The following is a 25,962-nucleotide window of genomic DNA, read 5'->3' as shown; positions in this document are numbered from 1 at the left end:
GCAATTAGGACGGGCAATAAATGCCGGCCTTGCCGGCTGTAGGGGGCATGTATATGTTTTACACTCTACCCTGATTCTTTGACCTCGGAACTTATAGAGGAACAGGACAACACGTGGCACAAAATTTAGGCCAATGTCAGTTTTATTACGCAGGAAAACTAACCAAAATTACAGAACTAGGCTTCTGAGAGAAATCGACTGAAGACATACAATCACCCTTCCTGGTTGTATCTATTATAAGTTCGTGGTCATTGGTTCTGTGACCGGTTGATTATTCTTTTGGCCGTTCTCTGCAGTGTTGTTCCTTCCGTGTACGTACCTCGCTTCGGTCCCACACTTCCGTTAGCCCGCCGAACGATGATGGACGACTGGTGGTGTGTATGTGTACCTGTACGGGTACCCTGGTGGTGTGTGTACCTGTACGGGTACCCCTGGTGGTGTGTGTACCTGTACGGGTACCCCTGGTGGTGTGTGTACCTGTACGGGTACCCCTGGTGGTGTGTGTACCTGTACGGGTACCCCTGGTTGTGTGTGTACCTGTACGGGTACCCCTGGTTGTGTGTGTACCTGTACGGGTACCCCTGGTGGTGTGTGTACCTGTATGGGTACCCTGGTGGTGTGTGTACCTGTACGGGTACCCCTGGTGGTGTGTGTACCTGTACGGGTACCCCTGGTGGTGTGTGTACCTGTACGGGTGCCCCTGGTGGTGTGTATGTGTACCTCTACGGGTACCCCGGTGGTGTGTGTACCTGTATGGGTACCCCTGGTGGTGTGTGTACCTGTACGGGTACCCCTGGAGGTGTGTACGTGTACCTGTATGGTACCCCTGGTGGTGTGTGTACCTGTACGGGTATCCCTGATGGTGTGTGTACCTGTACGGGTACCCTTGGTGGTGTGTGTACCTGTACGGGTATCCCTGGTGGTGTGTGTACCTGTATGGATACCCCTGGTAGTGTGTACGTGTACCTGTACATGTACCCTTCTTCAGCACCCGTCAGTGCCTTCCGTCTATTCTTCTTGCATGTTCTTCTGTGTCTTGAGCTGCTTCTAGCTCGCATTCAGAAGAGGTCAAGGTCTACAGGGCTGTAGTAATACCCACCCTCCTGTATGGCTCAGAGACATGGACCATATACAGTAGACACCTCAAGTCGCTGGAGAAATACCACCAACGATGTCTCCACAAGATCCTACAAATCCTCTGGGAGGACAGATGCACCAACGTTAGCGTCCTCGACCAGGTCAACATCCCCAGCATTGAAGCACTGATCACACTTGATCAGCTCCACTGGGCAGGCCACATTGTTTCCAGACACGAGACTCCCAAAGCAAGCGCTCTACTCGGAACTCCTACCTGGCATACGAGCCAAAGGTGGGCAAAGGAAACATTACAAGGACACCCTCAAAGCCTCCCTGATAAAGTGCAACATTCCCACCGACATCTGGGAGTCCCTGGCCCAAGACCGTCCTAAGTGGAGGAAGTGCATCCGGGAGGGTGCTGAGCACCTCGAGTCTCGTCGCCGAGAGCATGCAGAAACCAAGCGCAGACAGTGGAAGGAGCGTGCGGCAAACCAGTCCCACCCTCCCCTTCCCTCAACCACTGTCTGTCCCACCTGTGACAGAGACTGTAATTCCCGTATTGGACTGTTCAGTCACCTAAGAACTCATTTTTAGAGTGGACGCAAGTCTTCCTCGATTCTGAGGGACTGCGTATGATGATGATGGTGATGAGCTCGCATATTTATATCCACGTTATGATTGATCTCCTGCCACTGTGGTTTCTGATAATGTGTTTTCATCGATACGTTGTTTTGTGGTGATCCTGGTTGATTGACTGCAATAATGGACTCGACTGTTCCCAGTTTGCACACGGAGTCTACGAGTCTCAAGGTGACTCCCCACCTTAACAGCTCGATCCTCAAAAATGTGCACCTGGGGTGATTCCTTTGTTGTCCGATCTTCTTGCAGACTTGGCGTCTCCAGTGAGCTTGTTCCCCGGCCCCCGCACCGCCCTTTGGCCAATCAAGGGCTTCATGGTAACAACACCATTGTTGTTATGTATAAAGTCAGTTTGTTCCTGACCACAGAGTGTCCTTAATTGGGGTGAGTCACCCTAAGACTGGCACCCATTGTCCAGTTAATTCCAAAAGCTTGTATTAATCAATGTTTAGTTTATGGTGTCCTGTGCTTTTCTGAAGATTTGTAACCTTATACGGCGACGCCCACGTCCCAGGAATCAATATAGAAGAAGGAGGAGTTGTGGTCCATGTTGGGACCAGTGACACAGGAAAGAACAGGGAGCAGGGCCTGCTGAGAGAGTGTCGGGATTAGGAGTTACAGTATCGGCCTGGGAAGAGCAGCAGTGCAGATTCCCCAGAATGGTACAGGGACTAAAAGATTTAGATCATGAGGATAGGTTGCACAGACTAGGCTTGTTTTCCCTCGAGTGTAGAGGATTACGGGGTGATCTAATCGAGGTGTTTAAGATGATTGAAGGAGTTGAGAGGGTAGATATTTCCTCTAATGGAGGGAGTTCAGAACAAGGGGCATAATCTTAAAATCAGAGCCAGGGATGATGTCAGGAAACACTTCCTCACACAGAGGGCAGTGGGAATCTGGAACGCTCTCCCCTAAAATGCCGTTGAGCAACTGAACATGTCCAAACTGAGATTGACAGATCATCTGTGATGGGATAGAATGGTGAGCAGGCTCGAGGGGCTGACTGGCCTCCTGGGGCAGCTTACTGCTGTGACTGTTGAACTGGGAGAGGGAGCTTGTCCCAGAAATGACGTGGTCAACGGCGCTCACAGACCAGGACTGGTGAGGTTCCGCCCCAGCGTGACCTCGGCTGGGGGTCAGGTAACCTCAGTGTGCCCGGGCTTGTGGGGCAGACAAACTGAGCGCTGGCCTTCTCTCTGCTCACGTTCCCGGGGGGGGGGGGGGGGTGAGGGGAGGATACAGCAGACACTTACTGCCCAGGCTCACACCTTGCTGCTGACGCGACATCCATTGCCCTGGGATAGGACAGCTGATTGTTTTGCAATTGAGAGCCTTGCTCAGCCATTTTGGAGTCAAGTGCAGGCCACATCATGCAGAGCGGTCAGCTTCCCTTCCCTCAAATCATCTGGGCTTTGATGAAAATCTTTATTGTATTTATTTTAAGTGCCAGCCATGGGTCGCCCTCTCGCCTCTGAGTCAGAAGCTCATGGGTACAAGTCCCAGTCCCGAGGCTTGAGCACATAATCCAAGCTGACACTCCCAGTGCTGTACTGAGGGAGTGCCGCACTGTCGGAGGGGCAGCACTGAGGGAGTGCCGCACTGTCAGAGGGGCAGCACTGAGGGAGTGTTGCATTGTCGGAGAGGCAATACTGAGGGAGTGCCACACAGTCGGAGGGGCAGTACTGAGGGAGCGCCGCACTGTCGGAGGGGCAGTACTGAGGGAGTGCCGCACTGTCGGAGGGGCAGTACTGAGGGAGTGCTGCACTGTCGGAGGGGCAGTACTGAGGGAGTGCTGCACTGTCGGAGGGGCAGTACTGAGGGAGTGCTGCACTGTCGGAGGGGCAGTACTGAGGGAATGCTGCACTGTCAGAGGGGCAGTACTGAGGGAGCGCTGCACTGTCAGAGGGGCAGTACTGAGGGAGTGTTGCATTGTCGGAGAGTCAATACTAAGGGAGTGCCACACAGTCGGAGGGGCAGTACTGAGGGAGCGCCGCACTGTTGGAGGGGCAGTACTGAGGGAGTGCCGCACTGTCGGAGGGGCAGTACTGAGGGAGTGCTGCACTGTCGGAGGGGCAGTACTGAGGGAATGCTGCACTGTCAGAGGGGCAGTACTGAGGGAGTGCTGCACTGTTGGAGGGGCAGTACTGAGGGAGTGCTGCACTGTTGGAGGGGCAGTACTGAGGGAATGCTGCACTGTCAGAGGGGCAGTACTGAGGGAGTGCTGCACTGAGGGAGTGCCGCACTGTCAGAGGGGCAGTACTGAGGGAGTGCTGCATTGTTGGAGAGGCAGTACTGAAGGAGTGCTGCACTGTTGGAGGGGCAGTACTGAGGGAGTGCTGCACTGTCAGAGGGGCTTTACTGAGGGAGCGCGGCACTGTCGGAGGGGCAGTACTGAGGGAGCGCTGCACTGTCGGAGGGGCAGTACTGAGGGAGTGCTGCACTGTCGGAGGGGCAGTACTGAGGGAGGGCAGTTCTGGGGTAATGCTACACTGTCGGAGGTGCCGTCCTTCCAATGGGACGTTAAACCGAGGTTCTGTCTGCTCTCTCTGGAGCATGTAAAAGATCCCATGGCACTATTTTGAAGAAGAGCAGGGGAGTTCTCCCCGGTGTCCCGGGGCCAATATTTATCCCTCAATCAACAGAACAAAAACAGATGATCTGGTCATTATCACGTTGCTGTGTGTGGGAGCTTGCTGTGCGCAAGTTAGCTGCCGTGTTTCCCACATTACAACAGTGACTACATTCCAAAAATACTTCATTGGCTGTGAAGCACTGTGGGATGTCCGGTGGTCGTTGACGGTGCTTTAGAAATACGTCACCATCTCTGGCCGAAGGCGATGGGGCTGGAGCGCCATAGCGCCCAGCGATTATGGCGGGAGTCGGTGTGAGCCCCATGTCCGCTCGCAAAGCTCCTTTCTCCTCCTCTGTTGCGTTTATTGACAGCGCACGGGTTAGCAGATTTATGAAGTTCAAATGGCCATGGTGGGGTTTGAACTCTGACCTTTGTGTTGCCAGTCCCGTCCATTAGCGGTAGACGAGTCTATGCTGCAAGCAGGAGGGCAGTGAAGGAGTGAGTGGAGAGCTCCATGGTGTCAGTGCTGCCATTGGCAGCAGTAGGAAGTGGCATTACAGCCTGTGGTGTACTGGTGGTATTTCATCGTCATCATACGCAGTCCCTCAGGATCGAGGAAGACTTGCTTCCATTCTAAAAGTGAGCCCTTAGGTGACTGAACCGTCCAATACGAGAACCACAGTCCCTGTCACAGGTGGGACAGATAGTTGTTGAGGGAAGGGGAGGGTGGGACTGGTTTTCCGCTGCCTGTGTTTAATTTCTGCATGCTCTCGGCGATGAGACTCGAGGTGCTCAGTGCCCTCCCGGATGCACTTCCTCCACTTGTGGCGGCGTTTGGCCAGGGATTCCCAGGTGTCAGTGGGAATGTTGCACTTTATCAGGGAGGCTTTGAGAGTGTTCTTGTAATGTTCCCGCTGCCCACCTTTGGCTCATTTGCCTTGAAGGAGTTCCGAGTAGAGCGCTTGCTTTGGGAGTCTCGTGTCTGGCATGCGAACTATGTGACCTGCCCAGCGGAGCTGTTCAAGTGTGGTCAGTGCTTCAATGCAGGGGATGTTGTCCTGGTCGAGGACGCTCGCGTTGGTGCGTCTGTCCTTGATGATGAAAATGATGATGAGGTTGTGTTTGTATCTTACCTGTAACCCAGTAATTCCCCAGTGGCCCAGTGATTGGGTGGGAAATCTTCCCTTGTCATGCCACTATCGGAACGTTTTGTGTATCTCGGGTGCTTGCTGCTGATTTTTCTTCATCTTTTCCAGTTCCTGAGAGTGCGGACACTATCGGGATCAACCTACTACTGCAAATCTGGGATGTCCTTCACGGGGAACCTGATTGAGCGATTCATGCTGGTGGATTGTAATGCTGTTCTCTGCGGCTCCTACAGGTCAGTGACTGGCTGCGATGATTCTCTGAACACTGGTGCCCTGGAGTGTGCAGGCTGGTAGTAATCTTAGGATTGCTACCAGTGCCACGTGCTAGTCAGAGTAGGAATCGCAGGATAGCGCAGATGAATACGTGGCTTGAGGAGTGGTGCAGCAGGGAGGGATTCAAGTTCATGGGGCATTGGAACTGGTTCTGGGGGAGGTGGGACCAGTATAAATCGGACAGTCTGCACCTGGGCAGGACCGGAACCAATGTCCTCGGGGGGAGTGTTTGCTAGTGCTGTTGGGGAGGAGTTAAACTAATATGGCAGGGGGATGGGAATCTATGCAGGGAGACAGAGGCAAGTAAAATGGGGGCAGAAGCAAAAGATAGAAAGGAGATAAGGAAAGGTGGAGGGCAGAGAAACCTAAGGCAAAAATCAAAAAGGGCCACATTACAACATAATTCTAAAAGGACAAAGAATGTTTAAAATAAAACAAGCCTGAAGGCTCTGTGCCTCAATGCGAGGAGCATTCGTAATAAGGTGGATGAATTAACTGCGCAGATAGCTATTAACGGAATTGGGATTAAGGAGACATGGCTCCAGGGTGACCAAGGCTGGGAACTCAACATCCAGGGATATTCAATATTCAGGAAGGATAGACAGAAAGGAAAAGGAGGTGGGGTAGCGTTGCTGGTTAAAGAGGAGATTAACGCAATAGTAAGGTAGGACATTAGCTTGGATGATGTGGAATCTGTATGGGTGGAGCTGCTGAACACCAAAGGGCAGAAAACGCTAGTGGGAGTTGTGCACAGACCACCAAACAGTAGTAGTGAGGTTGGGGATGGCATCAAACAAGAAATTATGGATGCATGCAATAAAAGTACAGCAGTTGTCATGGGTGACTTCAATCTACATATTGATTGGGCTAACCAAACTAGTAGCAACACGGTGGAGGGGGATTTCCTGGAGTGTATTAGGGATGGTTTTCTTGACCAATATGTCGTGGAACCAACTAGAGAGCAGGCCATCCTAGACTGGGTGTTGTGTAACGAGAGAGGATTAATTGGCAATCTTGTTGTACGAGGCCCCTTGGGGAAGAGTGACCATAATATGGTAGAATTCTTCATTAAGATGGAGAGTGACAGTTAATTCAGAGACCAGGGTCCTGAATTTAAAGAAAGGTAACTTCGATGGTATGAGACGTGAATTGGCTAGAATAGACTGCCAAATGATATTTAAAGGGTTGACGGTGGATAGGTAATGGCAGACATTTAAAGATCACATGGATGAACTTCAACAATTGTACATTCCTATCTGGAGTAAAAATAAAACGGGGAAGGTGGCTCAACCATGGCTAACAAGGGAAATTAGGGATAGTGTTAAATCCAAGGAAGAGGCATATCAATTAGCCAGAAAAAGCAGCAAACCTGAGGACTGGGAGAAATTTAGAATTCAGCAGAGGAGGACAAAGGGTTTAATTAGGAGGGGAAGATAGAGTATGAGAGGAAGCTTGCTGGGAACATAAAAACTGACAGCAAAAGCTTCTATAGATATGTGAAGAGAAAACGGTTAGTCAAGACAAATGTAGGTCCCTTGCAGTCAGAATCAGGGGAATTTATAATGGGGAACAATGAAATGGCAGACCAATTGAACAAATACTTTGGCTCTGTCTTCACTCAGGAAGACACAAGTAACCTTCCGGATGGACTAGGGGACCGAGGGTCTAGCGAGAAGGAGGAACGGAAGGGAATCCTTATGAGTTAGGGAAATTGATGCGATTGAAGGCCGATAAATCCCCAGGGCCTGATTGTCTGCATCCCAGAGTACTTAAGGAAGTGGCCCTAGAAATAGTGGATGCATTGGTGATCATTTTCCAACATTCTTTCGACTTTGGATCAGTTCCTATGGACTGGAAGGTAGCTAATGTAACCCAACTTTTCAAAACAGGAGAAAACAGAGAATTATAGACCAGTTAGCCTGACATCGGTAGTGGGGAAAATGTTGGAATCAATTATTACGGATGAAATAGCAGCACATTTGGAAAGCAGGGACAGGATCGGTCCAAGTCAGCATGGATTTATGAAAGGGATATCATGCTCGACAAATCTTCTCGAATTTTTTGAGGATGTAACTGGTAGAGTGGACAAGGGAGAACCAGTGGATGTGGTGTATTTGGACTTTCAAAAGGCTTTTGACAAGGTCCCACACAAGAGATTGGTGTGCAAAATCAAAGCACATGGTATTGGGGGTAATGTATTGATGTGGATAGAGAACTGATTGGCAGACAGGAAGCAGAGAGTCGGGATAAACGGGTCCTTTTCAGAATGGCAGGCAGTGACTAATGGGGTGCCGCAGGGTTCAGTGCTGGGACCCCAGCTATTTACAATATACATCAATGATTTGGACGAAGGAATTGAATGTAATATCCCCAGGTTTGCAGATGGCACTAAGCTGGGTGGCAGTGTGAGCTGTGAGGAGGATACTCAGAAGCTGCAGGGTGACTTGGACAGGTTGGGTGAGTGAGTTCCTTCGTGGCAAACGAGCCAAAGGTGGGCAGTGGAAACGTTACAGGGGCACCCTCAAAGCCTCCCTGATAAAGTGCAACATCCCCACTGACACCTGGGAGTCCCTGGCCGAAGACCGCCTTAAGTGGAGGAAGTGCATCCGGGAGGGCGCTGAGCACCTCGAGTCTCGTCGCCGAGAGCGTGCAGAAATCAAGCGCAGGCAGCGGAAGGAGCGTGCGGCAAACCAGTCCCACCCACCCCTTTCCTCAACCAATATCTGTCCCACCTGTGACAGAGTCTGTGGCTCTCGTATCGGACTGTTCAGTCACCAAAGAACTCACTTCAGGAGTGGAAGCAAGTCTGCCTCGATTCCGAGGGACTGTCTATGATGATGATGATGAGGACAGATGCAGTATAATGTGGATAAATGTGAGGTTATCCACTTTGGTGGTAAAAACAGAGAGACAGACTATTATCTGAATGGTGACAGATTAGGAAAAGGGGAGGTGCAGCGAGACCTGGGTGTCATGGTACATCAGTCATTGAAAGTTGGCATGCAGGTACAGCAAGTGGTTAAGAAGGCAAATGGCATGTTGGCTTTCATAGCTAGGGGATTTGAGTATAGGAGCAGGGAGGTCTTACTGCAGTTGTACAGGGCCTTGGTGAGGCCTCACCTGGAATATTGTGTTCAGTTTTGGTCTCCTAATCTGAGGAAGGACGTTCTTGCTATTGAGTTAGTGCAGCGAAGGTTCACCAGACTGATTCCTGGGATGGCAGGACTGACATATGAAGAAAGACTGGATCGACTAGGCTTATATTCACTGGAATTTAGAAGAATGAGAGGGGATCTCATAAAAACATATAAAATTCTGACGGGGTTAGACAGGTTAGATGCAGGAAGAATGTTCCCGATGTTGGGGAAGTCCAGAACCAGGGGACACAGTCTAAGGATAAGGGGTAAGCCATATCGGACCAAGATGAGGAGAAACTTCTTCACTCAGAGAATTGTGAACCTGTGGAATTCTCTACCACAGAAAGTTGTTGATGCCAATTCACTAAATATATTCAAAAGGGAGTTAGATGTGGCCCTAATGGCTAAAGAGATCAGTGGGTATGGAGAGAAAACAGGAATGGGGTACTGAAGTTGCATGACAAGCCATAATCTTATTGAATGGCGGTGCAGGCTCGAAGGGCCGAATGGCCTACTCCTGCACCTATTTTCTATGTTTCTAACCGATCCCCAGCTATCACACTCAGTGCAAGTCAGTCACCTCCTGCAGGTTAAACCTGTTTCTGATGTGTGCAGGAGCTTTCGCTCTGTCAATACCAATTCGCCTCTCCTCACAGTGCTCACTGTTGTCGGGTGTTGGCTGGTTACCCAGTGACGGCCTACCAACTCAGCCTAATCCTGTCTTTTCTCACACTTGACAATAGTGTTCAACCCTGTCCTCACAGCTCTAGGCTTAAAGTCTGCCAATGTTGAGGTACTGAGAGTCAGTCTGCTTGCTTTGAGGACTGTGTACACAATGAGCTTGGAATGTGAACATCATCAAAATAGGCAGTCTCTCGGAATTGAGGAAGACTTGCTTCCACTCTTAAAATGTGTCCTTAGGTGGCTGAACAGTCCAATACGAGAACCACAGTCTCTGTCACAGGTGGGACAGATAGTCGTTGAGGGTAAGAGTGGGTGGGACTGGTTTGCCGCACACTCCTTCCGCTGTCTGCGCTTGATTTCTGCATGCTCTCGGCGATGAGACTCAAGGTGCTCAGCGCCCTCCCGTAAACACTTCCTCCACTTAGGGCGGTCTTTGGCCAGGGACTCCCAGGTGTCAGTGGGATGTTGCACTTTATCAGGGAGGCTTTGAGGATGTCCTTGTAACGTTTCCGCTACCCACCTTTAGCTCGTTTGCCGTGGACGAGTTCCGAGTAGAGCGCTTGCTTTGGGAGTCTCGTGTCTGGCATGCAAACAATGTGGCCTGCCCAGCGGAGCTGATCAAGTGTGGTCAGTGCTTCAATGCTGGGGATGTTGGCCTGGTTGAGGACGTTAATGTTGGTGTGTCTGTCCTCCCAGAGGATTTGCAGGATCTTGCGGAGACATCGTTGGTGGTATTTCTCCAGTGACTTGAGATGTCCCCTGTACATGGTCCATGGTACATGGTACAGTTGTCGCTGGAATGTGAACATGGGCTCTTGCTTGTCAACAGATCACTGAGGGTAGCAGGCCAGGTGGATAAGGTGGTTAAGAAGGCATATGGAATATTTGCCTTTATTAGCGGAGGAATACAAGAGCAGTGACTAGTGGGGTACCACAGGGATCAGTGCTGGGGCCACAGCTATTCACAATATGTATAAATGATTTGGATGAGGCAACCAAATGTAATATTTCCAAATTTGCTGACGACACAAAACTAGGTGGGATTGTGAGGAGGATGCAAAGACACTGCAAGGCGATTTAGATAGGTTGAGTGAGTGGGCAAACACATGGCAGATGCAGTGTAACATGGATAAATGTGAAGTTACCCACTTTGGTAGGAAAAACATAAGGACAAAGTGTTATTTAAATGGTGATGGCTTGGGAAGTGTCGATGTACAGAGGGACCTGGGTGTCCTTGTACACCAGTCAGTGAAAGCAAACATGCCGGCGCAGCAAGCAGTTAGGAAGAGGATTTGAGTACAGGAGCAAGGATGTCTTACTACAGTTATACAGGGCCTTGGTGAGACCGCACCTGGAGTATTTTTAGCAGTTTTGGTCTCCTTACCCAAGAAAGGATATACTTAACATAGAGGGAGTGCAATGAAGGTTCACCAGACTGATTCCTGGGATGGCAGGACTGTCGTATGAGGAGAGATTGGGTCGACTAAGCCTGTATTCACTAGAGTTTCGAAGAATGAGAGGGATCTCATTGAAACGTATAAAATTCTGACTGGGTTGGACAGACTGGATGTGGGGAGGATGTTTCCCCGGGGCTGGGAAGTCTAGAACAAGGGGTTACAGTCTCAGGATACGGGGTAGGAAATGTCGGACCGAGATGAGGAGAAATGTTTTCACTCAGAGGGTGGTGAACCTGTGGAATTCTCTACCACAGAAGGCTGTGGAGGCCACGTCACTGAATATATTTAAGAGGGAGATAGATAGATTTCTAGAAACAAAAGGCATCAAGGGGTACGGGGAAAAAGCAGAAATATGGTGTTGAGATAGAGGATCAGCCATGATCACATTGAATGGTGGTGCAGAGAAACATAGAAAATAGGTGCAGGAGTAGGCCATTCGGACCTTCGAGCCTGCACCACCATTCGATAAGATCATGGCTGATCATTCCCTCAATACCCCTGTCCTGCTTTCTCTCCATACCCCTTGATCCCTTTAGCCGTAAGGGCCACATCTAACTCCCTCTTGAATATATCCAATGAACTGGCATCAACAACTCTCTGCGGCAGGGAATTCCACAGGTTAACAACTCTCTGAGTGAAGAAGTTTCTCCTCATCTCAGTCCTAAATGGCCTACCCCTTATCCTAAGACTGTGTCCCCTGGTTCTGGACTTCCCCATCATCGGGAACATTCTTCCCACATCGAACCTGTCCCGTCCCGTCAGAATCTTATACGTTTCTATGAGATCCCCTCTCATCCTTCTAAACTCCAGTGTATAAAGGCCTAGTTGATCCAGTCTCTCCTCATATGTCAGTCCAGCCATCCCTGGAATCAGTCTGGTGAACCTTCGCTGCACTCCCTCAATAGCAAGAACATCCTTCCTCAGATTAAGAAACCAAAACTGAACACAATATTCCAGGTGAGGCCTCACTAAGGCCCGATACAATTGCAGTAAGACCGCCCTGCTCCTATACTCAAATCCCCTAGCTATGAAGGCCAACATGCCATTTGCCGCCTTCACCACCTGCATGTCAACTTTCAATGACTGATGAACCATGACACCCAGGTCTCGTTGCACCTCCCCTTTTCCTAATCTGCCGCCATTCAGATAATATTCTGCCTTCATGTTTTTGCCCCCAAAGTGGATAACCTCACATTTATCCACATTATACTGCATCTGCCATGCATTTGCCCACTCACCTAACCTGTCCAAGTCACCCTGCAGCCTCTTAGCATCCTCCTCACAGCTTACACCACCACCCAGCTTAGTGTCATCTGCAAACTTGGAGATATTACACTCAATTCCTTCATCCAAATCATTGATGTATATTGTAAATAGCTGGGGTCCCAGCACTGAGCCCTGCGGCACTCCACTAGTCACTGCCTCCCATTCCGAAAAGGACTCGTTTATCCCGACTCTCTGCTTCCTGTCTGCCAACCAGTTCTCTATCCACGCCAGTACATTACCCCCAATACCATGTGCTTTGATTTTGCACACTAATCTCTTATGTGGGACCTTGTCAAAGGCCTTTTGAAAGTCCAAATACACCACATCCACTGGTTCTCCCTTGTCCACTCTACTAGTTACATCCTCAAAAATTGCAGAAGATTTGTCAAGCATGATTTCCCTTTCACAAATCCATGCTGACTTGGACCGATCCTGTCACTGCTTTCCAAATGCGCTGCCCTTAATAATTGATTCCAACATTTTCCCCACCACTGATGTCAGGCTAACCGGTCTATAATTACCCATTTTCTCTCCCTCCTTTTTTAAAAAGTGGTGTTACATTAGCTACCCTCCAGTCCATAGGAACTGATCCAGAGTCGATAGACTGTTGGAAAATGATCACCAATGCATCCACTATTTCGAGGGCCACTTCCTTAAGTACTCTGGGAGACAGACAATCAGGCCCCGCTGATTTATCGGCCTTCAATCCCATCAATTTCCCCAACACAATTTCCCGCCTAATTAGGATATCCTTCAATTCCTCCTTCTCACTAGACCCTCGGTCCCCTAGTACATCCGGAAGGTTATTTGTGTCTTCCTTCGTGAAGACAGAACCAAAGTATTTGTTCAGTTGGTCTGCCATTTCTTTGTTCCCCATTCTAAATTCACCCGAGTCCGACTGCAAGGGTCCTACGTTTGTCTTCACTAATCTTTTTCTCTTCACATATCTAGAGAAGCTTTTGCTGTCAGTTTTTATGTTCCCAGCAAGCTTCCTCTCGTACTCTATTTTCCCCCTCCTAATTAAACCCTTTGTCCTCCTCTGCTGAATTCTAAATTTCTCCCAGTCCTCTGGTTTGCTGCTTTTTCCGGCCAATTTATATGCCTCTTCCTTGGATCTAAAACTATCCTTAATTTCCCTTGTTAGCCAGGGTTGAGCCACCTTCCCTGTTTTATTTTTACTTCAATTGTTGAAGTTCATCCATGTGATCTATAAATGTTTGCCATTGCCTATCCACCATCAACCCTTTAAGTATCACTCGCCAGTCTATTTCAGCCAATTCACACCTCATGCCGTCGAAGTTAGCTTTCCTTAAGTTCAGGGCCCTAGTCTCTGAATTAACTGTGTCACTCTCCATCTTAATAAAGAATTCTACCATATTATGGCCACTCTTCCCCAAGGGGCCTCGCAAAACAAGATTGCTAATTAGTCCCTTCTCATTGCAGGCTTGAAGGGCCGAATGGCCTACTACTGCTCCTATTTTCTATGTTTCTATGTTATGCTTGAATTATATAAGACACTGGTTAGGCCACAGCTGGAGTACTGCGTGCAGTTCTGGTCACCACATTACAGGAAGGATGTGATTGCACTGGAGAGGGTACAGAGGAGATTTATGAGGATGCTGCTTAGACTGGAGAAATTTAGCAATGAGGAAAGGTTGGATAGGTTGGGGTTGTTTTCTTTGGAACAGAGGAGGCTGAGGGGAGACCTGATTGAGGTGTATAAAATTATGAGGGGCTGAGGTGAAGTGGATAGGAAGGACCTGTTACCCTTGGCAAAAGGGTCAACATCTAGGGGGCAGAGATTTAAAGTAATTGGGGGGAGGTTTTGAGGGGATTTGAGGAGAACATTTTATTCGCCCAGAGGATGGTGGGGGTCTGGAACTCACGGCCTGAAAGGGTGGTAGAGGCAGAAACCCTCACCACATTTAAACAGTACTTGGATGTGCACCTGAAGTGCCGTAACCTGCAGGGCTACAGCCCTAGAGCTGGAAAGTGGGATTAGGCTGGGTAGCTCTTGGTCGGCCGGTACGGACACGATGGGCCGAATGTGCTGTAAACGTCTGGGATTCTATGATGTGGTGAACACAAAATGTCACCAACTTGGCAACAAAGGGCATGAAATGTGTACAAAGGGGCCTAGAGCGATTCAGTGGGCGAGGCTATGGCAGAGGGAGGTCACTCTGGGGTACTGCTCCAAGAAAGACCCATCAGAATCATTTGTAAACGGTGAGAGAGTAGGAGCTAAGCAGGGAAAGGCTAGCGCACTCTTGCAAAAGGTATGGAGAAAAGCTGATGGAAATTCTGCTTTGTGTTCATTCACGGCAAACTTTGCTCAATAGGTCTCATAAAACACATGAAACAAATTAAGTGGGTTTGCAGGTACAGCAAGTGATCAGGAAGGCAAATGGAATGTTGGCCTTTATTGCAAGGGGGATAGAGTATAAAAGCAGAGAAGTCCTGCTACAACTGTACAGGGTATTGGTGAGGCCACACCTGGAGTATGCGTACAGTTCTGGTCTCCGTATTTAAGGAGGGATATACTTGTATTGGAGGTTGTTCTGAGAAGGTTCACTCGGTTGATTCCTAAGATGAGGAGGTTGACCTAAGATGAAAGGTTGAGCAGGTTGGACCAATACACATTGGAGTTTAGAAGAATGAGAGGTGATCTTATTGAAATGTATAAGATTCTGAGGGGGGCTTGACAGGGTAGATGCAGAGAGGATGTTTCCCCTCGTGGGGGAATCGAGAACTAGGGGGCATAGTTTCAGCATAAGGGGCCGCTTTAAAACTGAGGTAAGGAGGAATTTCTTCACTCAGAGGGTTGTAAATCTGTGGAATTCTCTGCCCCAGAGAGCTGTGGAGGCTGGGTCATTGAATATATTTAAGGCGGAGATAGACAGATTTTTGAGCGATAAGGGAGTAAAGGGTTATGGGGAGCGGGCAGGGAAGTGGAGCTGAGTCCATGATCGGATCAGCCATGGTCTTATTGAATGGCGGAGCAGGCTCGAGGGGCCGAATGGCCGACTCCTGCTCCTATTTCTTATGTTCTTATAACAGCCAGTTGACAGCTTTGGCTTTGTCGACAGCTGTATCCCTGGTCCCCATCCCCACATCCAGCAGGTTTGAAGGAATGTGAATCGTTTTTGTCCGTCTCTGTATTTGGAATGGTTGTAGAGAGCAGGACTGTATTGATTTCGACTGTTTTTAATCTCTCGCTCTCTTCGCCCCGCAGTTTCATGTGGTCCTTTGAGAAGATACACCGCAGTATTGTGCAACGGTTTCAGGGAGAGCTTGTGGCCATCTTCGATGAGGAATTCCGTATCCTGTTTGCCCAGTCCAGCCCTCTCCCCGGGGTGGAGAATGCAATATCGGACTTGGATAACTATTACACCGTGGCCCCGTACCAGCCTACCGAGAGGCAGCAACGCAAACCAAAGCCGGGATTCGGCCGGCAGGAGGACTTGCTTTCCCAACACTCGGGGTACTCCTGGGCTGAACCGGATTCGGAGCGCTTTCCCCATAATTTCCGACAGGACGATGGGTACAGGCAGCACATGGAGGGAACGAGTCTCAGAGGCAACATGAAGCAGTTTGCGCCTTTCCAGAAGGAGAAAATGCAGTTTGATCCCACGTCGAGCGCTATTCTGAGGGCCAAGCGGATGGAAATGAACTCGTACAAACGGAAAAGTTATGCAGAAGGGACTCTGGAAAGTTTTGAGGTCAGGGATCATCAATTTGGGCGGATAACGGAGCACTACGATGAACTCGATGCCAGGTCGGAGAAGTTATTCAGGGAGAAGATTCATCCTTTAGAGCCGAGATTGACCAGGTTCAACTCTTTTAACAGCAAGCAGCAAACCGGTGGCCAAGGAATGCTGGAGCGATTCAGGCAAAACAGAGCGGGTGTCCATCAGTTTGACGAGGTCGTAGACCAACCAGGGCACCGATATCGGCCACGGAATTACGACGAGACTTTCCTGTCCGATTTACCGCACCAACCGCCGCTGGCAAGCCATGAACCTTCCAACTCCTCCAAAAAAGTCTGCCACGGTTCAAGTGATCTGGAGCTGGTGAGTGAAGGAAGACTGGGTCTGAACATACAGAAGCGACCCAACCTTGGCCAGTCGTACGCCTGCCAAAAGTCCCCAACTCAGAAACAAGTTCTGGATCCCAAAATGCTCTTCCAGGAGTCGAGTCTGGGCCGGAAACCTGACGACCAACCCACCAAACATGGGCTGAGAAAATGGAGGCTTGGCTCTTATCTCGGTGCGTATCAGGAAGAGCACCGAGAGTTGTTGGAGGAGGGCTTTCCTGCACCAGCGGAAGCGCACGATAGCTCTGAAGTTCTCCAGGCTCCGAGGAAAAACTCAACTCCTTTCGAGGCGGCCCTGGCCAGAGATCCTCTGCCGATGACGAGTTATAATCGCTTGGATCTGTACAGCTCAAAGTTCTTGAAGTCAGACGTGTTTGATGACCAATCTCTGTCATCGGATAAAGGAAAGGAGGAGCGAGGTATTAAGCTAGCCAAGCACGAGTCCATGCGGAACAAGATAAACCCAATGCTGCAGAGGAGCTCCAGACTGCGCTCTTCGCTCATCTTCAGTTCTTCAAAGATCGAGCAGCACGTTGCGCAGAAAGGGAAAAGCGTTCTGAGCATCAGGGAGCAGGCACCCAACGAAGCCAAGGAACTGGAAGAAGCAGAGCTGCAGGAAAACAGCAGCAAACGGGTGCTCGGCAATGAGCAGGCCGACCCAATTCGTCAGTCCGCGCTTACCAACGTCTCGCCAAGCGAGACCGCCAAAACGTCAGGCCCGAGTCCAAAAGAGGTCCTTGGTGGGCGGCCGCTGGACTTGGACCTGAGTCGGCAGCTGAGTGATTCTGGTTTGGGCGGTCGTGGGGTGCCGGACGTGAATTCCAGCGCCCAGCCCAAGACCAAACCAAGGCTAGATCTTCAGCTGAGCAAGAAGGTCCAGGACGTCATCAACAAAATGACCCGAGCGTCGTTGGCAAGTGAGATGGAGAAATCCGCAAAGGTCATTCATTCGCCGCCTGCGCAGCCGGATCCCCAACCCCCTCCACAGCCCTGTCCACCGCCTGCCGCTCAGCCAGGGCCCCAACCTTCTCAACTCGGCCCCAAAGCCTCTCTGCTGAGCGCCAAGCCTTTTGCTGAGCCAGGCCCCCAGCCTTCTCAGGCAACCACTCAAACCAGTGCCAGCAATCCCCGCGAGTTTCTGAGACGCTCCTTCGGATCCATCGACCCTCTCAAAAGACCCTCTTCCACCTCGACGCTGGAGGAGGTCCAAGGGAATTCAGCCAAAGCCAAGCTGCACTCGTCTGCCGCGTGCCTGGACACCCAAGGCGGAAAAGGCGACAAGGCGGGAGAGGATTCTGGGCTGCCGAATTTGATGGCAAAGGCTCCTGCAAAGTGGAAAAGTTTCCTCAGCCTTGCCGGTGACGCCAAATCGAAAGAAACGCCCGTCCAGGCTGCCACGGAGACGGCGCAGAGTCCGGAGACCACCCCCAAAAGTGCCCCAAGTGAGGCAGTGCCCCCCAGCGCCGAGAAAGAGGAGAAGGCACAACACCGGCCCCCCACCATCGCCGCGGCACCCAAAGCTGCTCCAACGGGCCTCGCGGGCAGGTATGGTGCCTCCGCCTCCAACGCCCTGTACAGCAGCAATCTTCGGGACGACACCAAGGTCATCCTGGAGCAAATCTCGGCCAACAGCCAGAAAAACCGGGCGGAGAGTGCCAAATCCCAGCAGGCCGCCCCCGGCGAGGCCGAGGGTCCAGCTGGCCCGGCGGAGCTCAAGGCGGCCCCCGAGTCAGACAGAACCGACTCGGACAAGAAGCAGCAGTCCTTCATCTCATCCCGGTTCGAGAGCCTGCTTCGGAACAAAGGCAGAACGCCCCTCCCGACTGACCAGACCGACCCCCTAATCAAGAAGATGGACAGCTTTCGGAAGGAGAGGCGGGCATACAGTCGCTTCGAAGTCTTCTACAAGAAAGACGAGCCCCTCAAAACGGAGGAGAGCACGGCGAGCCAACACAGCGATGGGGCGCAGGGTGCCGCGGATGGTGAAGACAAGAGGAGGCCCGCCAAGCTTATTCCCAAGTTTTTGGGGACGTTGAGGAGGTTTTAATGCTGCTTGTGACTGACCAAACAAACTGGAGGGAACGCCCAGGCCGCTGGACCGTTTGTTGCCGGGCGCCGACCTTTCGTGAGCTGGCCCAGAATACGAGACATTGCTCGAAACTGTCGACCGACAGCGGCTAACCAAGTCGAGATGTTTATGCTATCCTGTCATGTATTTGCTTCCAAGAATTCATGGCAACACATTGCTGTTTAAGAACAAGTTGGTTCATTAGCAAAGGTTTAAGTAATCACACACTGCACATTGCCAGTCTATCCACCGGCCTCACAGTCACCTTCCTCATCGAGGATTGCCCCGAACCCAACTGGCTGGGGTTTTATTGAGTCTTGTGAACGTCACCGTGACTGGGATAAGCCACTCCCAACTCAACAGCTCCACCAACCTGCGAGCAGGTTGGTGGAGCTGTTGAGTTGGGAGTGGCTTATCCCAGTCACGGTGACGTTCACCGGTGCGGACATTACATTAGATGTTAGATCAGTAGGGTGATGTACAGCGAGGCATGAACTAGAGCTCTGAGCCCCAGTCACTCCAGTGGAGGAATCTTGGCCAGCTGGGTGTGACTTACAACGTTCCTCGATGGAGAAGAAAGGCCCCATGATGCACGCAGGGTTTATATCTCCCCGGGCATTAAACGGCATCTTTTCACTCGACAATCACACTTGTTTTTATTGTTGAGTATTTCAGGTGGTGGCACACAATACAAACAACCTTACAGAGCGAGCAACGGAAAGGAGAGGGATTGTCCTTCGGGCTGAGTGACTGGCTCCGACATGTGGCCTACCACTCCTCGATTTCACAATTCTCATCCTTGTTTTCAAATCCCTCGCCCCCCCCCACCCTCCCTATCGCTGTAATCTCCTCCAGCCCCATAACCCCCCCTCGAGATCTCTGCGCTCCTCTAATTCTGCCCCTCCACCATCGGTGGCTGTGCCTTCTGTTGCCAGGGGCCCCCAAGCTCTGGAACTCCCTCCCTAAATCTCTCCGCCTCTCTCCCTCTCTTTCCTCCTTCAAGACGTTCCTTAAACCGACCTCTCCGACCGAGCTTTTGGTCACCTGCCCTCATTTTTCTTTATGCTGCTGGGTGCCAAATTTTTAAAATCTTGTCATACTCCTGTAAATGGCTGGGGACGTTAAAGGTGCTATATAAATGCGAGGTATTGTAGCATAGTTTCGCAATGTCGGGGCGAAGGGAGGGACTGCACAGGAACTGGGGCCAGAGTTTGAGGACGGGATCGAAGGCTTGGTCAAAGAGCTAGATTTTCAGTGGGTTTTTGAAGGAGGGGAGAAGCCACGAGATGGAGGAATAAAGTGCCTTAGTATATTCGGCAGGCTTTAGGGGATGGACTGAGGGTCTCTTGCCCCAAGAGGCCAGCCATGCCAAGTTGTAGCCAGCCATATATAATGTGGGGTCATTTTCCTAGGTGGGGAGGAGGGGTAAGCTTGTTTTGCCCCAACTTTAAAAATAACAATTATCATTTGTAATGACAGTCAAAGATGTAGAATGGAACATGTGCCCTGTACAGACTGGCTCACACTCGGAGCTGGTAGTTCACGTCAAAGCTTCAGCCAGTTCCACACTGCCCAGTGTTAAAGGCCATTTTGTCATCCGTTGCACTGCCTGTTCAGTTTAAGTCTTTTGTCTTTCCATCTAAGTCTTCCCCTTTACTCTCCTGAAGGTCAGGGGCTCATATTTAGGGCTATGGCTTCACACATAGACAGAGACAGACAGACTTAGAGACAGACAGACTTAGACACACACACACACACACACACACAGATACACACACACACACACACAGATACACACACACACACAGATACACACAGAGACACACACACACACAGATACACACACACACACAGATACACACACACACACACATACACACAGAGACACACACACACACAGATACACACACACACACAGATACACACAGATACACACAGAGACACACACAGATACACACAGATACACACACAGACACAGATACACACACACACACACACAGATACACACACACACACACACACACACAGATACACACACACACACACACACAGATACAGATACACACAGATACACACACACACAGATACAGATACACAGAGACACACACACACACAGATACACACATACACACACACACACCGATACACACAGATACACACAGAGACACACACACACACAGATACACACACAGACACAGATACACACACACACACACAGATACACACACACACACAGACACACAGAGACACAGACACACACACACAGACACAGATACACACAGATACACACACAGACACAGATACACACACACACACACACAGATACACACACACACAGATACACACAGAGACACACACACACACAGATACACACAGAGACACAGATACACACAGACACAGATACACACACACACAGACCGACACACACACACACACACACACATAAAGGCCACGCTCTCGTACCTCACTAAAGTGACCATTCGTCGTTACTGAGCCTCCCTTGGGTGTGCCAGCAGCGCTCAGTGTTGACTCTCCCGCAGGTTATGACAGGCGGCTCTGAAGTGGCCACCCTGGGCACGTTCTCTCCTCCGGAGCCCGAGAATGTGGTGAATTGGCACACCTCGGGCCAACCCTGCCTGGCCTCGCTCCACACTGACCTGGCCGGGATTGAACCTGGCTCCTGCTGGTGAGGAGGGACTCACCAACCACTGGTGCGCTTCCCCAATGAACCACAGTGGGCGGTGAATCAAATCATGGCGGTGAAAAGAATGCAAAGGATGAAGGTTGGACTGAGTGGGGGAGTGTTTTATATTAACTGGCTGGGATTGGGGGAGAGGAGGTTGCTTTCTATCAATTCTGATCTTGTCTGCGATTAATTCAATATCCTTTTCCTCTCTCTGCCATTCACAACCTGCACTTACCCAGAATACTCATAATTACCCAGCTGGCAGTGGGAGCACTATATTCAGTCTCCCGACAGTTGGGTACAAAGCACATCTCCCTGTAGCTGGGACTGGCTGTCAGTGTGTTGTGATACACAGCCCGTCGAAAGAATATTGCGCACCATATTGGCTGGCCGCCCGCCTGCGTTCAGTAAAGGGTCAATGTCACAGTCTATGATGGGGGAAAGCTCTCACTGTTACACAGGAAGTGGTGACATGTTGCCTGCACGTCTCCTTATAACCAGCTCCTCTCCACCTGTGTACTGAATGTTAATATTTTTGATATTGTGCAAGTCTGCTGCCTGTGTACATTCACCAAACGCTTTTATTGTGTATTAAATATGTTCAGGGTAAGGCTATCCCAAACAAACGTAAAGCTGCTGTACCCTATCTAACCCGTGTTGTACCTGCCCTGGGAGTGTTTGATGGGACAGTGTAGAGGGAGCTTTACTCTGTATCTAACCCGTGTTGTACCTGCCCTGGGAGTGTTTGATGGGACAGTGTAGAGGGAGCTTTACTCTGTATCTAACCCGTGCTGTACCTGCCCTGGGAGTGTTTGATGGTACAGTGTAGAGGGAGCTTTACTCTGTATCTAACCCCGTGCTGTACCTGCCCTGGGAGTGTTTGATGGTACAGTGTAGAGGGAGCTTTACTCTGTATCTAACCCCGTGCTGTACATGCCCTGGGAGTGTTTGATGGTACAGTGTAGAGGGAGCTTTACTCTGTATTTAACCCGTGCTGTACCTGCCCTGGGAGTGTTTGATGGGACAGTGTAGAGGGAGCTTTACTCTGTATCTAACCCGTGTTGTACCTGCCCTGTGAGTGTTAGATGGTACAGTGTAGAGGGAACTTTACTCTGTATCTAACCACGTGCTGTACCTGCCCTGGGAGTGTTTGATGGGATAGTGTAGAGGGAGCTTTACTCTGTATCTAACCCTGTGGTGTACCTGCCCTGGGAGTGTTTGATGGGACAGTGTAGAGGGAGCTTTACTCTGTATCTAACCCCCTGTACCTGCCCTGGGAGTGTTTGATGGGACAGTGTAGAGAGAGCTTTACTCTGTATCTAACCCGTGCTGTACCTGCCCTGGGAGTGTTTGATGGGACAGTGTAGAGGGAGCTTTACTCTGTATCTAACCCGTGCTGTACCTGCCCTGGGAGTGTTTGATGGGACAGTGTAGAGGGAGCTTTACTCTGTATCTAACCCGTGCTGTACCTGCCCTGGGAGTGTTTGATGGGACAGTGTAGAGGGAGCTTTACTCTGTATCTAACCCCCTGTACCTGTCCTGGGAGTGTTTGATATTGATACTGAGTACCTGAAATGCAAGGCCTCAGCAAGCACAAACTGACAGACCAATGAACAGGGGAGGGGGAAGAGGGAACCCACTTTCCACTAACTGGGAATATTACTGGAAAAATGACGCAGCAACTCAGGGAACGAATAGTTTAACAGGATGATCAGCGGCTTCCGCCCCAGACACACAGTCCCCCACTCTCCCCGCACCGCCTCGGTCCCGGGTCACGGAAGGGTGTTTAGTTTTTTAAAATTTGTACTTTTCTAACAGAAGGGACAAAGCAGGGAAATATTTAAATTAAAACGGTTTTAGTATTTTGTATATATTGTTGCATCTAACAGGGGGTTGTATTACTTTTTGTTACTGGCGTTCCACGCCTGCTGGGCAAGGCTTTATTAATCTGTTTCTCGGGGAAGCTCATTCTGTTTTCAACATTATATTTAGTTCCAGTTTACAGGCTGCTGCTGGGGACGGCTCAACCATTGCCAAGGGTTCTCTGGGGCCTCATCCAACTGGCCATTGTACCTGCGAGGATCCGAACAAGCTCATCCGCCACGGGGGCCAATGCAGCCCAACCCATCCACACACACTCACTCTCCCCCCCCCCCCCTCCCCACACACACACACTCGCTCTCCTCCACCCCCCCCACACACACTCACTACCCCCCCCTCCCCACACACACACACACACACACACACGCTCTCCTCCCCCCCTCCCCACACACACACACTCTCCCCCCGCCCTGCCCACACACACACACACACTCGCTCTCCTCCACCCCCCCCCACACACACACACACACACACACGCTCTCCTCCCCCCCTCCCCACACACACACACTCACTACCCCCCCCTCCCCACACACACACACACACACACACACACACACACACACTCTCCTCCCCCCCTCCCCACACACACACACTCACTACCCCCCCCTCCCCACACACACACACACACACACACACACACACACTCTCCTCCCCCCCTCCCCACACACACACACTCTCCCCCCGCCCTCCCCACACACACACACACACTTGCTCTCCTCCCCCCCTCCCCACACACACACACACACACTTGCTCTCCTCCCCCCCTCCCCACACACATACACACACACTCGCTCTCCTCCACCCCCCTCCCCACACACACACACACACACACACTCGCTCTCCTCCACCCCCCTCCCCACACACACACACACACACACTCGCTCTCCTCCCCCCCTCCCCACACACACACACGCTCTCCTCCCCCCCCTCCCCACACACACACACACACACACACACACACACACTCTCCCCCCGCCCTCCCCACACACACACACACCCACTCGCTCTCCTCCCCCCCCCTCCCCACACACACTCACTCTCCCCCTGCCCCAGGCCCCAGCCCCCCCCCCCACACACACACACACACACACTTGCTCTCCCCCAGCCCCAGGCCCCTCCCTCCTCCCCACACACACACACTCTCCCCCAGCCCACTCACTAATTGAGGGGCCCACTTTGCTGAGACTGCACTGGGCCCTGCCGACATTGAGCTCAGAGTTTCCTGCACAACATTCCTGGTCTCCAGGCAAAGGTCCCCACCCCCCCGGCAATACTCCGTCATCACTGGCCATTCCTCCACAGGAAGGGACGCGATCCACAATCTTTAGCAGGAGATCACACCGCCCTCGGGCTGGAGCAATAAGAATTGGCAGAGAACATTTCTGTTAGATTATCTTTTGCTCATGTAACTAAAAGTGGCTGTGAAGGGGACCAATCCTTCTATACTGACCGTGCCAAACTCTGTGATGGATGGGCTTTCCGACCTGGGGGCGTGGGGCAGCCCAACAGAAACACAGCATTGTGAATGCTTCAGCAAACGTGTCAATATAACTGGAACACAATGAATGCCATTTATAGATTGTTAGGGATTGGTTGATAAAGGTTTTGTTCTGTATATCTCAGTACAATGTGCAACAAAGCACATTCTCCTGTATCTCAGCACAATACCAGCAAAATAAACAGCCTGTGGTTTACACTGAGCCACTGCTCACGTCTTCGTGTTTGAGTCTCAAACTTATATTCATGTTGCACCTTGAACAATCCCGTGGGGCACTGCAGAAGAGCAAAGACAATCAGCGAGGGGGAGAGGGGGAGGGGAGGGGAGGCAGGGGCAGTGAGCAGAGGTAACACAAGTAATCAGGACAGCAAATGGTACGTTAGCCTTTATTACAATGGGATTTGAGTGTTGAGAGTAAAGATGCCTTACTGCAATTATATCATCATCATTATAGGCAGTCCCTCGAAGCGAGGGTGACTTGCTTCCACGCCAAAAAGGGAGGAGTTCACAGGTGATTCAATGAAGGACCCAATATTCCAGGTCCTGAATTACATCCTGAAGGGTGGAAGATGCCTGTGGGTGGATTTGTTTAACGTGGGGTGGTCGTTGCACACCAGCCACCACACGGGCTTGACAGAGCGAGGTCTTGATCCAGTGGCAAGGGTTAACCAGGACGACTGGAGACCTGCTCTGCTGCACGGACCCAGTGCGCTCACATATCGCAATGTGGGCTGGTCCGTGCTACCCCTGGGCCCTCGCCTCTCCTGGGCCCCGATCACGTCCCTCCACAATCTCTCGCCGCTCCTTCGCCCCGACCTCACCGCCCCTGCTGCACCTGCCCGCGCTCCAATCACCGACCTGGGTTATGGTGACGTCCGATCCAGTCGTCCCCTTCACTGCCATCACCCTCCTGCACCAGCTCATGCTGTACCTTGCAGTGGCATGGCCGCTCCAAGGGGCCAGCTCCAAGGGGCCCGCTCCAGGGGCCACTCCAGGGCCCGCTCCAAGGGCCCGCTCCAAGGGCCCGCTCCAGGGCCCACAGTTCCGCTCCTTTTATGGCCCAGGTCCTGCGAGAGACCACCAGCAGCAGGCCGGGCCATAAAAGGAACAGAGGTGCAATTATACAGGGCCCTGGTGAGACCACACCGGGAGTATTGTGCACAGTTTTGGTCTCCTTACCTAAGGAAGGATATACTTGCCACAGAGGGAGTGCAACGAAGGTACAACAGACTGATTCCTGGGATGGGGGATTGTCCTATGACCAGAGATTGAGTAGACTCAGCCTATATTCTCGAGAGTTTAGCAGAATGAAAGGGGATCTCATTGAAAGATACAAAATTCTTACAGGGCTTGACAAGGCAGATGCAGACAGGATGTTTCCCCTGACTGGGGAGTCTAGAACCAGGGGTCACAGTCTCAGAATAAGAGGTCTGCCATTTAGGGCTGAGATGATGAGACACTTCTTCACTGAGATGGTGGTGAA

At 51.0% G+C, this 25,962-nt stretch overlaps 1 protein-coding gene across 3 annotated transcripts in view; it reads left to right on the top strand.

Moving 5' to 3' along the window:
- The window catches only part of fam83hb (family with sequence similarity 83 member Hb), an 80,103-nt gene extending 61,380 nt beyond the window's left edge, over nt 1-18,723 (top strand). For all 3 annotated transcript variants that reach the window (XM_070880142.1, XM_070880140.1, XM_070880141.1), the window contains exons 4-5: nt 5,545-5,669; nt 15,486-18,723. In XM_070880142.1, the coding sequence (XP_070736243.1) occupies nt 5,545-5,669; nt 15,486-18,393 (3,033 nt within the window). In that variant the 3' untranslated portion in view covers nt 18,394-18,723. The remainder of the gene's footprint in view (nt 1-5,544; nt 5,670-15,485) is intronic.
- Nucleotides 18,724-25,962: the final 7,239 nt, after the last annotated feature.

This window comes from Pristiophorus japonicus, chromosome 5, assembly GCF_044704955.1.
Source record: "Pristiophorus japonicus isolate sPriJap1 chromosome 5, sPriJap1.hap1, whole genome shotgun sequence".
Taxonomy (NCBI): domain Eukaryota; kingdom Metazoa; phylum Chordata; class Chondrichthyes; family Pristiophoridae; genus Pristiophorus; species Pristiophorus japonicus.
This window is presented reverse-complemented; position numbering and strand designations above follow the sequence as displayed.